Raw genomic sequence first — 16102 nt, 5'->3', positions numbered from 1 at the left:
GGTGATGCAAAGATTGTTTGGGGTTTCAGAGGGCTTATATTTTCACCACTTCCTTATTCAAAGCCATGTCTAATACAGGGTGCTTGGAGGGAGGCCACATTCGAGGACTTAGGTCCAGAACCATTGACTGGATCAGCACCAGCACATGTCCTCTTGTAGGGGACAGTCTCTGGAGTTCAGGGATGTGTGATTTGGGGTGCTCCAAAGATTGTTTTGGCTGTCAGAGGGCTTATAGTTCCCCACTTCCTTATTCACAGCAATGCCTAAAACAATTTTTTTCCAGGCAGGCCACATAGGAGGCCTTAGGTCCAGAACCAGAGACTCGATCAGCACCAGCACATGTCCTCTTGTAGGGGACAGTCTCTGGAGTTCAGGGGTGTGTGATTTGGGGTGATCCAAAGATTGTTTGGGGTTTCAGAGGGCTTATATTTTCACCACTTCCTTATTCAAAGCCATGTCTAATACAGGGTGCTTGGAGGGAGGCCACATTCGAGGACTTAGGTCCAGAACCAGAGACTGGATCAGCAAAAGGACATGTCCTCTTGTAGGGGACAGTCTCTGGAGTTCAGGGGTGTGTGATTTGGGGTGATTCAAAGAGTATTTGGGGTTTCAGAGGCCTTATATTTTCACCACTTTCTTTTTCAAAGCCATGTCTTATACAGGGTGCTTGGAGGGAGGCCACATAGGAGGCCTTAGGTCCAGAACCAGAGACTGGATCAGCAACAGGACATGTTCTCTTGTAGGGGACAATCTCTCGAGTTCAGATCTATGTGACTTGGGGTGATCCAAAGTATTTTCCTGCTGCAGCTGCCGCCCCTTTCCTCTTATTGTAATGTTCTGGGGGAATCCTATTTTGAAGCTGTTTACTCAATATCTGGGTTTTGTAGGATGACCCAGTATAGGTCCCCTTAGAGTGGTGAGTCTTATGAATATGGAGGTGTATAATATGTGCCCCTGCAAACTTTATTTTGGAGTTATAGCTTTTCAGTTTTCCCACAATATTTTTCTTTGGCTTCGCGAATAACGAATAAGGAATAAGGAACTGCAAATAAGGAACTGGGAACTGGGAACCAACTTCAGCTTCGTAAGAATCTCTCCCACACCTCATTTTACCACTCATGCAGAGCCAACCACAACTTAGGCTGAGCAAGGGGAAAACACGGCCTTTCAGTGCAGGCCCCAGTCCCTCCATTCAGCTGCAGATGGCCTCTGTGAACTCCTGCAAAGTGGTCTCTCCCCACTTCCCATCTACAAGCAGGCAGGAAGGCCTGTGCTGTAGGTGACCAGAGTCTTTGAAAGATCCTTTCTGAAAAATGACGTTCCCCTCCAGCATCATCAAACCCTGCGTTTGGCACAACGCCTCAGCCTCCTCAAGTCTGTCCACAGCCAGCAGGTGAGTCAGTCGAGCCAAAGGGTACCGGCAGTTCCTGCTGCTGAAACCATGGCTGAAGGTGAGCAGGGCCAGGCGGCGGGCCCCTGCCACGTGTGGATGGAGGGCACAGCTCAGCAGGTAGGGCAGCTCCCGAGCCAGGCGGAAAAAGCGGGCAAAGTTATGCTCCAAGTAAGCCAAGTTGATTGCCCGTGCTGTGGAAAGTTCAGGGGAAGCTCGGATGTGACTGGGGAGTTGTAAGATCTGCCAGAGAGCATCCAGGGAGCCTGCAGACAGGAGATAAAAGCAGCATAAAGTCCCAGTAATTTATTTATGTTATTTACAGTCCGCTTTTCTCACTAAGACTCAAGGTGGATTACACAGTACAAGGCAATACGATCAACACCTAGAACATTCAATGAACAATATGAGTTGCAGAAATTTTCAAATCAAGCATAAATCTGAATGCAGGGATGAAACATTGCAGGAACGAAGCATAAATACATAAACATGACCTATTTAATGATGGAAAAACTACCCAGTAGGAGCAGGGGTGGCGGGCCTATTGAGGCCAGGTAGGCGGTGGCCGCAGGTGCAGGGTGCTGGATGGAGTGCCGGAGGAGCCTCGGTGGGCGGGAGCGCGCACCACAAAGCACCAGCCTCCTATCCCTCCCACCCCGCGCCGCCGCCGCCGCCAGCACAAGCCCCTGGCCAGGCGCAGCCACCGCGGGCAGGCATCTGCGGCGGCGCAGGCAACCGAGCGGGAGAGCTCGGAGGCCGCCCGCCGCAGCAATCGGGCCGGCGGCGGCACGTGCGCTCCCGTGATAACGTCACGCGTGACATCATCACGCAGGCCGGTGCGCACGCGCGCTCGTGCGCGCGTTGGGGCGCCCGGCCGGCAGGCCACGAGCGAGGTAAACCCTTGCTCCGCCCCTGAGTAGGAGCATATCTACCTCAACAGATAGTACCCAATAGTCTAGTCTACTGCTTCCAATCCCTAGAGCCACTGTTGGGGGTGGGGGGGGGGCGTGCAACACAGGGAGATACCTGAAAGGCTGGACTAGCTCCTACACCTTGATACCTCCTCATTCACGTACCTAGTGCCCACACACAGCTCCCTCTGTGAGCCTGCCCAACTGAAATGTTGTGTTGCAGAGAGTGTGCATAAAGGTGGAGGATTCATCTGTCCCCTTTCCCACATACTGTTAAGAGGCAAGACTTTACAGCAAAAGCAGAAGGCGATGAGAAGTTCTTTCTTCTCTTGAAAGCACTCCACATTTAGGTCTTGGAAGCCCTGCAAGACAGACCAGGCTGATGATTCCTGGACTGCAGGTGAGGAGGGAGGAAGAGACAGGACTGGACATCTCTAAAGTCATTTGAAGCCCGTAGCAGAGGCGACATCGGACCAGGGCCCCTCTCGAAACACCACTCTTTCCCAGGACGCCACACCCCCGCCCGGGCTCCCTCTCCTCACCCAGGTTGTACAGCAAGAAGAGCGCTTGGAAGAGGGGCTCGGAGGCGATGCGGTGGTCTCCCTCGTCCCGGTAGGCGCGGCGCAGGGCGGCAAAGCACTCCTGGACCTGGGCTCGGTGCAGGTGGGCGTCGAAGCGGGCAGGCGGCTCCCCGCAGAGCTGGTGCCCAGCGCGGAGCAGGTAGACAAGCGAGCGCTCGAGGACCGCCGCGCAGGGCCGGCCGGACACGCGCTGCACGGTCAGGTCTAGGCGCACGGCGCGCAGACGGTCGGCTACGAAGGCGCACTGCTCGGCGGCGGAGAGGTCGGGATGCGAGCGCGCCGCTTGGCCCAGCAAGTGCCGCACTGTGGCCAGCAGCACCGGCGGCGGGCGCAGCTCCTCGGGCCGCGGGCGCTCCTTGCCGGCGGCCGGCCGCGAGTACTCCTTCACCGCCTGCTCCGGCGGCCCCAGCTCCAAGATGTGCAGCCGTCGCTGGCGCCGCCGCCGCGCCAGTTCGGCGGCCGGGCACATCTCCCGGCAGGTGCCGGTCGGGACCTCCTCGACGCCGCCCATGCTGCGGAAGGCAAGCCGAGGGGCGGCACGAAGCGTCGCTGCCGGAAAGGAGGAGCCCGGGCGACCTCTCGTCCGGACGACGCGGCTGAGAGGCGGAGCTCAACGACTCTCCCGCTTTCCAACGGGAGGAAGAGGACAGAGGAAGCGCTCTAGCGGGACATCGGGCCCTCTGATCCAAGTGCGCGGGTGCCTTGCGTTGTCCTGGCAGCTGTGAAGCAAAACCTCGACTCGAGCTCTGTTCATACGTGCGGGGAGAGGTGCGGACAGTGCCAGTCTCCAGGGGGTGGCTGGAAATCCCCTCGGCATTGCAACTGATCTCCAGGCCACAGACATCAGTTCCCCTGGAGAAAATGGCTGCTTTGTAGGGTGGACTCTGTGGCATTATAACCCGCTGAGGTCCCTCCCCTCCCCCAACCCCGCCTTCCCCACGTTCTGACCTCCAAAATCTTCAGGAATTTCCCAACCTGGAGCTGGCAACCCTAGAACCGAGGCGGGAGAATGGAATGCAGATAGAGGATCACGTTTTGGAAAGGTTCCTTGCTTCAAATCTCCAAGCAAATGGAACGCTCCCCCCCTCCCCCGTATTTCCCTACTCGGGGTTAGGTCCGGGGTGGTTGGGCCCCTCCTATCATGAAGCCCCGGGGCAGCCGCCTCTGCTGCCCATTGGCTGAGACCCCCCACCCCCACCGCCTTCAACAATGAACTGCTCAAGATGTGAGGGGCCAGGAAGGATCCTGACTTTAAATATATGCCTACAGCATCAGCACTGACCCAGAAGAGATCTTAGGGTTGTAGACATTAGCTCGATGGAAAGGTCGACCTCCTGCAGCAACAAAGAAAAAGGCAAATTCCGTGCTGGGAATTATCAGGAAACAAACTGAAAATAAAACAACAAATACAGAAATGCCCCTGCATGGATCTACGGAGTGGCTTCCTTTATTGTATTTTGTAAATTCTGGTTTATGGCAAACAGTTCATTGCAGATCTGGGGAAAATGCTTGAGGGCAACCAAGATGCATAAGGATTTGGTGCGCCTTTCCTACCAGGATAAATTGTGTTTTTTTATATATATATATATATATGTATGTATGTATGTATGTATGTATGTATTGTTTTGATTGGAACCTGCCCTGAGCCTGGGCTGAGAATGGGCTAAATATCTAATAAAATGGATGGATGGATGGAGAGACTGGTATTTTTCTGTTTAGAAACCAGACTTCTGTGAGGGGTGGAAAAAGTGGAGAGAACTTCTCCCTCTCCCGTGATACTAAAACTAGGTGGCACCCGATTCAATAGAAGAGCAGCAGATTCAGAATGGACAAATGCTTCTTTACTTGAGTTATTACATTATGGAATTTGTTGCCAGGGGATGTACTCGTGGCCAAGAGCACAGATGGCTTTAAAATGGGATTAGACAGATTCATTGAGGAGAGGTCCAGCAATGGCTACTAGCCATGGTGTGTGAAGGGAAGGAGCCTCCATATTCAGAGGCAGTAAACCTCTGAACCCCAGTGCTAGGAGACAGCATCAGGAGGAGGACTTGGCCTCTATGCTCGGGGTTCCAGGACAACTGGTTGGCTGCTGCATGAAACAGATTGCTTGACTAGACCAAACACTACTCTGATCCTGTAGGGCTCTACTTGTGTTTTTTTTAAAAACACAAACATTAAACACCAAGATCAAAAAGAGTCCAGTAGCACCTTTAAGACTAACCAATTTTATTGTAGCATAAGCTTTCGAGAATCAAGTTCTCTTCGTCAGATGCATGATCCGAACTGGTCAAATACAGAAGAGGAGGGGAGAGAGGGGAGAAAGAAGGGGACATATATCAGAAGGGGACAGGATGCAATTAGCGTGGAGGCAGTCAAAACATTCCTTTGCTTGGAAATGTAAACATCTCCTTTTGGTGTGCAGTCAGTTTGCCGTATTAGTTTGTAGCAGTGAAAGTATCCAATTCCTATGTAGTATAAGCCTTCGATGGCCACAGCTCTCCCTGCCAGCTGCATCTGACAAAGAAAACTGCTGGCAGGGAGAGCTGTGGCCATCGAAGGCTTATACTACATAGGAATTGGATACTTTCACTGCTACAAACTAATACGGCAAACTGACTGCACACCAAAAGGAGATGTTTACATTTCCAAGCAAAGGAATGTTTTGACTGCCTCCACGCTAATTGCATCCTGTCCCCTTCTGATATATGTCTCCTTCTCTCCCCTATCTCCCCTCCTCTTCTGTATTTGACCAGTTCGGATCATGCATCTGACGAAGAGAACTTGATTCTCGAAAGCTTATGCTACAATAAAATTGGTTAGTCTTAAAGGTGCTACTGGACTCTTTGATTTTGCTACTACAGACTAACACGGCTAACTCCTCTGGATCATTAAACACCAAGTACATCTAGAGGTGCAAACAAAGCAGGGAGCACAGAGGAAGTTTGCCTGACTGACAGCTGCAACCTAAATCCTGGCCTGAAAGGGTTTAGGATGATGTGTAACCACCTTTCTGGCACTGCACCCAGCACTGTTAGGATCTTATGACAGGCTGCCTATCAGTATTCATAGGGTTAATAATTAGTCTCAGGAGAGTGGTTGTGAAGAAATGACCAGTCGGAAATTCAACTGGTACAGGTTTCCAAAGCAGAGGCTTAGCCCATGAATTCCAGCCTCTTGCTTGCATAGAAGGCAGCTCCATCGCAATAACCAGCAAGCATTGTGAAAGTCCATTGACAACGTTCAAAAACAGCAGCTTTCCTAATGACTTGATGTGTGTGGAGAATATATTTCACCAAGGGGCTGCATGTGCTTACAAGCCAGAGGGCTGTTTTGGCCTCCCCCTTGCTAGATCCAAAGGCTTCCAACATCATGGGATGCAGCGGCATGTCATGCTTTTGGTACATGGTAAGACACTCTCTTCCTGTGCTGAAGATGATCACTAGCTTGTTTTTGGTCACCTTAATGTCTTACTGCGCGGGGGCGGGGGGGGGACGGACCTGTGTTTGCCCTGCAGGCAACAGGAAAGATGACTTAATCACAGAGAAGTAGCCATGTTCTCCTGGGAGCTTGGACACTCCCTTGACAACAATTCTATTCTTTGGCTTCATACAAATTCAGACCATGTTTAAAGATCATGATTTGCTGGACAATAATTGACCTTCTAGGACCATCCAGCAATCTGCCTTACAATGCAGAGTTCCCCTGAAACCTAATTAAAAGATGGCTATCAGCCATCTCTTGGCTGCTGTTAATCAGGCTCGCTGCTCAGGTAATTCAATCACAGATCTAATGAGGACTATCAAGCATTACTCAGCCTTTGTCCAACAGACTTGAGCTGGCCAGCTCTCAAGCAACCTAATCACCCCGAGTTGACTTCCCCTATACATTTCTATACAGATCATAGTTAACTATGCCTAAATTTGGAGTTCTACCTTTCACTCCCCTAAAATTCAAACTTCCCCATTGTCCCAAAATTCTCATCAAAAGTATGACTGTGTCAAGCCTTCAGTTTTCTAACACTTGGCTTTGTACCAGCCCCCAATAATTCGATCAACACACTCCCAGTTCTGTGGTTCTCTTCTGATAATTCACCCATCTTCCAGGGCATTCATTCTTTATTGCAAACCTTAGTTTTCTGAAAAGAGCCCATGTTATCCAATGCCCCCCAAATCCTATAACTAGCCTGGCTTTAGAGCCAGAAATCTGAGTCCTGATCCTGGCTCCAACTTGTTTTACGACTTGAGTTCCTAACACACTGGATCCCTCCTTCTTCCATCATGATTTCTTCACAGACTAGGAAAGGTATCTTTGCTCCCCATCCATCTTTCTGCCCTGTTTTCCAACTATACCACACGGAGAGAGAGCATTTTGATTCTTTCTCTGGAATATGCTTGCTATAAGATGAGGCTTCTTGCCTATTTATGGGGTATTTGCATAACGCAAGAGGTTTCAAAGAGAAAGCAGGTTAGGAAGAATCTCTGTGTTGACAATAAAACTGGTTGCATTGAGGGTCGAATCTCAGGCCTGTTTACAAACTGATAACACTTGGCTCACTGTGTTGCTGGAAATCTTACTGTACCACCACCCCTTCCCTAGAATTTGTTTTGAACAAGAGCAGCTGAATGCTTCTCCCTGTAGCCAAAAATGACGAGTCAGTTCTGCATGTGTTAGATCCGCCGCATGGCCAGCTTGTCATATGATTGTTCCCCCCAGACAAAGAGCACTTTGATTCCATCCAGCTTTGATGGAATGCAATTCAGCTTTTCTGGAGGAGTTGCAAGTGGGAGCTAGTTAGAAGCGAGTTTTGGTGTTGGGAGCTCAGGAAAATAAAGAGGCGTCCTGACCTTTCTTCCAAAGCTGCCCCAATCCTTTGTTACAGCTCACATGTCCTTAAGCTGAATATTTGTGAACAAGCAGCTTTTTGTGAGATACATTCTCCTGAGCACAATATGCAGGGGAGTAACTGCTGTTAAGCTTAGTTGAACTGATTTCTGAGTTAGCCATCTGTCCTCATTGCACCCTCCTAGTCATCATTGACAGCACTGGGAAAAGGGAAGCAAAATGGAGCATGTAAAGATTCCTGTGCTGATGAAGGCGTTCACAGAAAGTGATTCCGCACACGTTGGATAATGCACTTCCAATCCTCTTTATAGATCATTTGGAACGGATTTTTTCGTGTGTGGGACAAAAAATCCACCTCAAACGATTGATAAAGTGCATTGAAAGTGCATTATCCAATGTGTGCGGAATCAGCCAGATATAACACACAATGGTTGTGATACATCTGCTCCTCTTGTGCAGTAGACAGATGAACAACATGCCCCACAGAAGGCACTCTTTCTAACCCCGATGCTTCTACTACCCCTGCTCAGGAAGAGAAGTGCAGGAGGCATCTGGGTTCCACTCCCCTCTGATACAAACCTGAATCCAATGCCCCACTCTTGCCTAAAAGCAGCTCAGTTTTGAGCTTTAAGCAGAGGGCAGGAAGAGGCCGAAACAAAGAAATGCCTCTGCGGCTATCCCAGTTTTAGGGTCTGGGAGCTACAATGCTGGTAGCATCTCCCACCTAAGTGAGTTGGGCTACTCCTCTCCTCCCTCCATCCCACTGTGCCGAGTGAACATCCGAGGCAAAAGCAGGTGCATTGGGGATAAATTAAAACAGGGCACTTGAAAGGTTTACAAACATGTCTTTGAAGAGTGCCGATTAAATCCTCCACCCAGCCAAAGTAGAGAAAGAGAAACTGAAGTTGAGCAGTCAATTCTTCTCTGGCCCATTCATGCCAGGATAAGGGCAGTGGCTGCTGAAGGAGCAGGTTGGTCTCTTCTCAAAACAACAGCAGGAGAGTGCCACGCTGCAGGAGATGCCACGCTGACATGTGCCCACTGAGAGTGCCCAGGAAACCACCTCAAAGGTGTAGATGCCTCAGGTGCTGCTGAAAGATTTCCTCAGCCCTCCGCAGGTATTCTGCTGTCTTCTTTTTTACAGCCTCCCTACGGGCCACATCTGGATCTCCTGAAAAGAAGAAGGAAGGAAGGAGGGACCTTGACCTGTTTTTCAACTGAATTGACTCCCTCTGCTCCTATACTGTAGTAGCGTGTCCTACTCAGAAAGTTCGCAGCAGCAGCCAGAAGACTGCCCTTGATACCAGAGCCAGTATGAGCACAATCTATTCCGGCTCAGGAAGAAGAGAGTGCAATAGGTGGAGGGGAAGAGGCACAACCCAAATGAAGCTGAGTACAGATATACCTCAAAAGCAGAATGCCTCCCCATTTTGTTCTCCACCCATTTCAGCCCAATTTTCACCCCCTTCTGTTGTGAAAAACCACAGGTGTGTGCCCCCAATATAAGTGGTGCCTGTCCACCGCTTTATAATGATGCCACATGCACATCTGTATATTCCAAGGTATACGAAAATTCCTCCTCCTTTTTGAAAAACAGAATTGATTTTTTTTCTTGAAATGTAGGATATTCTTAGGGCAGCAGAGATGGTTCGGCAATGTTGTCAGTTCCATACAAACGACACTGAGCCCAGGCAGGTTTGGTCTGTAATTATCTGGAAGCAGCCCCCCCTTCCCCCCAAAGAAGATGGTACATCTGAAACAATATAGGAAGCATCCTCCCCTGAAGGCTCAATGCTCAAACAATGCATGTCTGTACACACCTCCACTGCTCACAAAATGAGGACCATTGACTAAGGCAAGAGGCAGACCCAAATTCCTGGGAGAGATTTATAGTCCAATCCTAACCCCAATTTACTAACTGGGAAGCAAGTCTCAGAATTCAGCGGGACTTGCTTCCAAATAAGTGTGCCGAGGTCTGTGGCCTTTGTGACCTGGAAACCAGGACTCTGTTTAAGCGCAGCATTGCTACCTCTCACATAGGGAGAAGTCATGGGGCACAGCTCTCCACGACAGTCAGAGGTAAGCAACCCACATACCTTGCAGACCCTGGAGCAGCAAGTCCACACCACTGCGGTAGCCATGGAAAGCCCCCTCATAATCTTCCGCTGCTTCGCTCTCCAAGGCGCGTCGGATGCGCTCGGTGGCCTGAGGCAGGTATGCACCGGGATCTGCCACGGCTGCACCGTCCTGTGCTGCTTGCAGAATTCCCGCACTAGGGGGAGAAGGTGCTGGTCCATCTTCCAAGGAAGCATGAGCAGGGGAGCAGCTGGTGGCGCCAGAGGCTGAGCAACAAGAAGAAGGCCAATAAGACCCTCTCCCACATCATCCCCCTCCTGGCTGGACAACTCCATCACATGTACGCCTGTAGTGAAGGCCATCATCCAAAGACATGCGCCTGCAGGAGACTCACAGAGGAGCTTGGGGACAATATACAAAGAGAATCCCAATTCTGTCCCCCCCTTCATCCTCCCCCAAATGGGGACCGACCCCCACTTAGCCTAAATGACGCAGGTTCAGGTGCCCACAAACAGCATCCAACCAACTAACCTACCTTCCTCAGCGAAGGGGTCAAACAGAGCCAGCTCCTGGACAGATAAGGGGCAGCGGGAAGGTGAGTCCATTTCCTTCGCTTCCTCCTCCTCCTCCTCTCCACCAACACAAGCAAAGAGAGCATCCAGGGCTTCGTCTTCACAGTTTCGGGGTGAAGAGTGGTCCCCTGTGCCAGGAGCAATTATTAGGCTAGGCAATGTTTGGGGGGAGGATAAGGGGCCTTCCAAGCTGCCGAGGCAGGGATGCAGGAAATCTCCCCCTTCTCCCATTCAGCAGCATTCCCTCCTGCCCAGCCCAGCAAGAGTGGGCGCCACCATCACCAGCAGAAGGCTGCATCAGTTTCAGTCCTGCTGCAACCGATGCTCTCCCCTCCTCGCTTGGATTCTGGAGCTGCTGATAACATCTGGCCAGATCAGTCCCACTGCAAGCTGCCACAATGCACGCCCGAGCCTCGGCAGCTGCAGATTAGGAACCTGAAGGCCTCATTATCGACACTAGAAGTCCCAAGGAAACCAAAAGTCGTCACTCAAGGCCTTACAGGGCTCTGGTCTTCAGACTTGAAAGGGTGCTTGTTTGCACGTAGGTTCTATACCAGAGCATGCGGGAAGGAGGGACTAACCCAGAGCCAGCTCCACAGAAGCCTGAGGGGGGAGTGGGAAAGGAGAAATCTCCCATTTGCCTTGTACGTCTCCTCCAACCCAACACAAACAAGCTTTTTTTTGGCAAGTCTCAACTTGTGCAAAAAATTAAGACTCTGGAAGGATATACAGCCTGCCTTTCCTCCACTGCTAATAAGCAGATCCCTACATAAGGAGAGCACCCTGACCTGGATAGCCCAGGTGAGCCTGATCTCATCAGATCTCAGAAGCTAGGCTGGGTCGGCTTTGGTTAGTAATTGGATGGGAGACCTCCAACAAAGACCAGGGTTGCAGAGGCAGGCAATGGCAAACCACCTCTTGCCATGAAAACCCCACCAGGGGTTGCCGTAAGTCAGCTACGACTTGAGGGCACTCTCCACCGCCACCACACAAGGAGAGCAGATCAGAAAATCCAGCCCAAGCATCTCACATGAAGCTGCTTTTTACTGAGCCAGACCTTCAAGGTCAATGCTATCTACTCCAACTAGCAGTGGCTCTGCAAGGTCTCAGGCAGAGTTCTTTCACATCTCCAGCTACCTGAGTCTTTTAACTGGAGATGATGGGGATTGAACCTGGGACCTTCTGCACGTCGAGCAGATGCTCTGTCACTGAGCCACAGCTCTCCTTCTTTAGAAGGCAAGGATCAGAAAGCTATACCTCTTTCCTTTATCTGGGGCTCCAGATCACAGTCTTTCCTTGCAGTCTCTGCAGCGTTGCAGTGATCCTGCTCGGACTCCACGTCCAGGAGTCCATGGTCCGCATCCGACGCCAACGCATCCTCACCAGGCTCCACTCCTTCTGATGGCACGGGGATCAGAGGGGGAGGCAGAGAAGGCTGATCACAGTTTTCCAAAGGTCTCCTCCCCTCCCCACCCTGCAAGATAGAAGCAGCAGCATGGGTGCATTTTGGGATGTGGAGAAGGAGAAGAACCACCCCTGGAACCCCAGAGGAAGAGTAGGGGAGAGGACCCAGCCCCCTCCTTCTGCAACCAAAGGAGGGATCCAGGAGTCATAATACAACTCACAAAATCCCTGGAAGTCCCTCCCCTCCCGTTAGCCACTCCCGAGGACTCAAAGTCAGACTCCCTTGGGAGGATCCAGGGCCCAGGGAGGATCCGGTTGCCTCTGCCCTCCTCCATCAGCCCAGGTAAAATACCCGAAAGAACTCCTTGAGCTGAGGGCTGTTGTTCAAAGCAGGGATGTGTACTGTGAAGTGCAGCATGACTTCTGCTGCCTTCCTCCGCTCTTCTATCACCGTGGGCTCAAATCGGCCTGTGGGAAGAAGAGCCCCACGTCACATGGGGGTCAGGACCGCTGTGTGCCACCTTATCCTGTGTATACATACATTTGTAGGAGGCCTCCCTTTGCTAACCTGGAAAAGTTGCCCAGAACCTCAATCCCTAGCCTTAGATCCTAACTATACACTATATGGTTTATATGTCCTGAGCCCTGTTGAATCAAATGATCGCTCAATGTTCCATGTTGAAACATAACACTCCAGTAAGCAGAGACCCAAATAAAAATAATAATAACTGCATTTATATACTGCTCTTCTAGACAGATTAGTGCCTCACACAGAGCAGTGAACAAGTTAGTGTTATTATCCCCACAATACAACTGGGGAGCTGGGGCTGAGAGGAGTGGCTTACCCAAGGCCACCTACTGAGCTCATGGCAGTAATGGCATTCAAACCAGTAGAGTGCTGATTCACAGCCAAACCACTTAACTACTGTGCTACAGCACCTCCATAGCTCTGAGACTATGGTACGCATGGAAAGGAGGTTTAAGCCTTCCCCCTTACACCATTTCTCCCAACCTGAAACAGCCCTGGAGAGCTATTTTCCCCATTTGTACTCACAGTCAATACACAAGTTTCCCCAATGACTGCTGTGGCCATTTCAGGTTTAGAAAACTGTTCAGGGGAGTCTTAAGCCCACTGACTGGTCTTGATCTAAATCAGGCCCCATGCACCTGAGCATTAAACTTCAGCACAGCACAGCACAGAATATATCCAGCACACATCTGGTTTGGCAAGAAGGGGGACATACCCATAAACACTGTAGTCAGTAGTTAAGCCCTTAGACCAAAAAGTGACCTAACGCTTTTTCCTGAGCAACCAAATGACAGAGAAGAAAGGCATCCTGAAAAGGACTACTGGATCTAGGGCATCCCCCCTGATCAAATCAGCGGACCATCTTGCTTCTAAAAATACTCTGCATTCTGTTTCCAGAAGTGGGCAGCCTGATATCCCTAGAAAATTTCCAGGAAAGTCCTTAGAAACTCTCTGCCCATTTCTGTCATCCCCAGCACTGGGAATTGCGAAGACCGAGAACAGAGGACACAATCCAAGTTCCTTTCAAAAGGGAGAGGGTATTGATAGACATCAGGGTCCCATAAAATGCAGTCACTGTAGAGATCAGCAATAAGCATTTCTCCCACCCAGCCCAGCTCAGCACCTCACCAAAGATTTGGGCTTTGGGAAAAGGAGGAAAGTCCTCCATGCGTCGAAAGAGGTTACGGTGGGTGTAAGCCAGGTCTCCGTGCAGCTTCTTAAAGTCGCTGTATCGTTTCCAGACAATGATCTGTAAGATGAAATATGGGAAAGACAAACAATGAAGAGAGCTTTCAAGTACCCACCAAAACATGGACACTTGTCAAGAAATGCAAGATCTGGGTTCAGTAGCACCCTAACGGCCAACAAGATTTTCAGGATATAATCTTTGTATCTGATGAAGCTTGATTCTTGAAAGCTAACACCCGGGAAAAGTTGGTTTTTAAGGTTGCTACTGGACTCGAATCTTGCTCTTCTACTGCTGACCAAGATGGCTACCCATCTAAAATAACACCTTCATATGATGAACCCTCCTAACAAAAGCCTCCTGCCCCATCTTCACAGTTTCAGTCTGCATAGGTGCCCCACCTATCTACCCTGTGCTCTGGGGCAAAATTGGATGCCATATTTAAGACGCAGGTGTGTCCTTAAAGAATTTATTCATTCACTGAAGGCACAAAATTCACATCTGGCTGCTTGGGAACCAATGGATATCGCTTTATTGTTTCACCGATCAGCAGCCACGGGCAGCACTCTTTAGAAGTGGACAAATCAAAGTTATCCAGTCCCTCCCTCCTGTCTCTAGCATAACCTGTACAATGGACATAAAGACAGACATACCTCTTTGACATCTTCTGGATTTACTCTTGAGACAAACTAGAGGAGGGGGGGAAAGAGCAAGATGTTGCGATTCGGTAATGCCTGTAGTCTAGAACTTTTATATAATTTATTAAAAAAATTATATCCTCTTCTCCTGATTAACATGACTCGAAGTGACAGAAGTCATTAAAATCAGCTAATTTTTTTACTTTGTAAAATCACTTACAAGACAAATAATAAGACAGCAAAACTCCACCCAGAGGGATGGGGTGTCATGTCTCTCCCCCTCCCATTTTTACTACTGGAGAGGGCAGCACTGCAGGTGCTTCATTTCTTGCAATTGCTGACCCTCTGTAATACCTCCGTCGGAGCTCTGCAATCAAGAGATGTTTTAGAATACCGAGTGTGTATGAGGGGTGTGTGTGTGCAACTTGCAGCTCCCAGCCTACCTGCAAGGTACAACCCCATCAAGAAAATACTCTGCACATGCACAGAGGGTCTTGCGGGCTGCCGCTTCTGCGAGGGGGCTTGGAGCAGACAGAGCCCCTATTGGCACATTCGTTGCCCTTCCCTCCTTGCAATATGGTGGGGAGGGGGTCCCCCACAACCTCACCCTCACCTTGGCGGTCACTTTGTACTCGGTGTAGCCTTTGGGGTGGCTTCGAGGGTCGGTGACGGTGTAATGCCGCTGATACTCATCCTTCGGTCGACGGGACATCCCAACGCCCTTTTGGGCGCTGCGGCCCCTTTAAATCCAGAACTCCCCGCGTACACTGGCGAAGCCAAAGACGAGAGCTGTGGGGACGCGAATCGCGACTACGCGTGCCCGGCCTTCCACCCAAAGCGCATGCGTAGCTGATAGGTCCTAGCCCTTGGTAGCGGCGCGGGGGTGACGCTGCGACTGCTCAGGAAAGCTTATGGGCAGGGCTCTCTGGAAAGGGCTCGGTTAGCATTGCGCTGAAGAGATGCAAGGAGGGAGAATTGTGGCGTTACTTGGGATATTGCGTAAGGGGCATAATTTAGCCAGGCCTCTAGTTAGGATTGACAGCTCCAGGTTATTCATTTATGTCATTTTATAGACCTCCTTTCTCACTGAGACTCCAGGCGGATTACATCTGGGGTTGGTAGGTGCCTGGGGATGGTGGGGTTTGGGGAAGAGAGGGAGGGAAATCAGAAGGGTATCATGCTATAGAGTCCACCCTCCAAAGCAGCCATTTTATTCAGGGTAACTGATCTCTGTAGTATGGGGATAAGTTGTAATTCCGGGAGATCTCCCAAATCCCACCTGGAGTTTGGCAACCCTAGCTCAACTTCACGTGTAAATGTACGTCATACCTTTACACCCTGAAAACTCAATTCCAGTACAGATCAGACTGCTAACATACAGTGTCTGCCTAAGCATGTTTACTCAGGAGTCCCACAGCCCAGTCCTCGTAGGCTGCTAAAGCACAGTGTCATCTTAAGCATGATTTCTCAGAAGTAAATCTCATTGGGGAGGGAAGGTGACAAGGTATTGCCCAATCTTGTCAGATCTTGGAATCTTAGCAGGGTCACTACATGGATATCTGCAGAGGAAGGCAATGGCAAACCACCTCTGCTTTTCATTTGCCTTGAAAGCCCTTTGCTGGGGTCACCATAAATCGGTTGCAACTCAACTGCACACATACGTGTCCCACTGAGCACAAAAGGGCTTGCTGTCATACCTTGTAAGTGTGCTTAGGGTACAACCAAAAGCAAACATGCGCTGCCCCTGCCCATCATTCATGCCGCCAAGTTCTCTGCTCTTCTTCGTAGTTTTCTCCCCTTTCTCTGTTCCCTGCTGCCCTGGAGGATAGGCTTAGATGAAGGTTGGGTTAGTTCGTGAGAGTAGCCAGATTATTGGGGCTATATTGCTGTTTAAGGTGATGGTTTTTAATAAAATGCCAATAAAACTGGGGAAAGCATGTGCAGATGCTAAGTGGAGCTGCCTGAGAGTG

The 16102-nt window shown here is 50.2% G+C and overlaps 2 protein-coding genes across 2 annotated transcripts; both read right to left on the bottom strand.

Moving 5' to 3' along the window:
* Window positions 1-959: 959 nt before the first annotated feature.
* SAC3D1 (SAC3 domain containing 1) lies at window positions 960-3501 on the bottom strand. Its single transcript, XM_054983230.1, has 2 exons — window positions 2844-3501; window positions 960-1656 (listed from the first exon to the last, which is right to left on the bottom strand). The coding sequence occupies exons 1-2, from the start codon at window positions 3391-3393 to the stop codon at window positions 1193-1195; spliced, it is 1014 nt and encodes a 337-aa protein (XP_054839205.1). The 5' UTR covers window positions 3394-3501; the 3' UTR covers window positions 960-1192.
* Window positions 3502-7552: 4051 nt separating this feature from the next.
* Window positions 7553-14956, bottom strand: SNX15 (sorting nexin 15). The gene is made up of 8 exons (XM_054999631.1): window positions 14746-14956; window positions 14148-14183; window positions 13437-13557; window positions 12132-12247; window positions 11633-11849; window positions 10339-10503; window positions 9824-10069; window positions 7553-8898 (listed from the first exon to the last, which is right to left on the bottom strand). The coding sequence occupies exons 1-8, from the start codon at window positions 14842-14844 to the stop codon at window positions 8792-8794; spliced, it is 1107 nt and encodes a 368-aa protein (XP_054855606.1). The 5' UTR covers window positions 14845-14956; the 3' UTR covers window positions 7553-8791.
* Window positions 14957-16102: the final 1146 nt, after the last annotated feature.

This window comes from Eublepharis macularius, chromosome 1, assembly GCF_028583425.1.
Source record: "Eublepharis macularius isolate TG4126 chromosome 1, MPM_Emac_v1.0, whole genome shotgun sequence".
Classification (NCBI taxonomy): Eukaryota; Metazoa; Chordata; class Lepidosauria; order Squamata; family Eublepharidae; genus Eublepharis; species Eublepharis macularius.
This window is presented reverse-complemented; position numbering and strand designations above follow the sequence as displayed.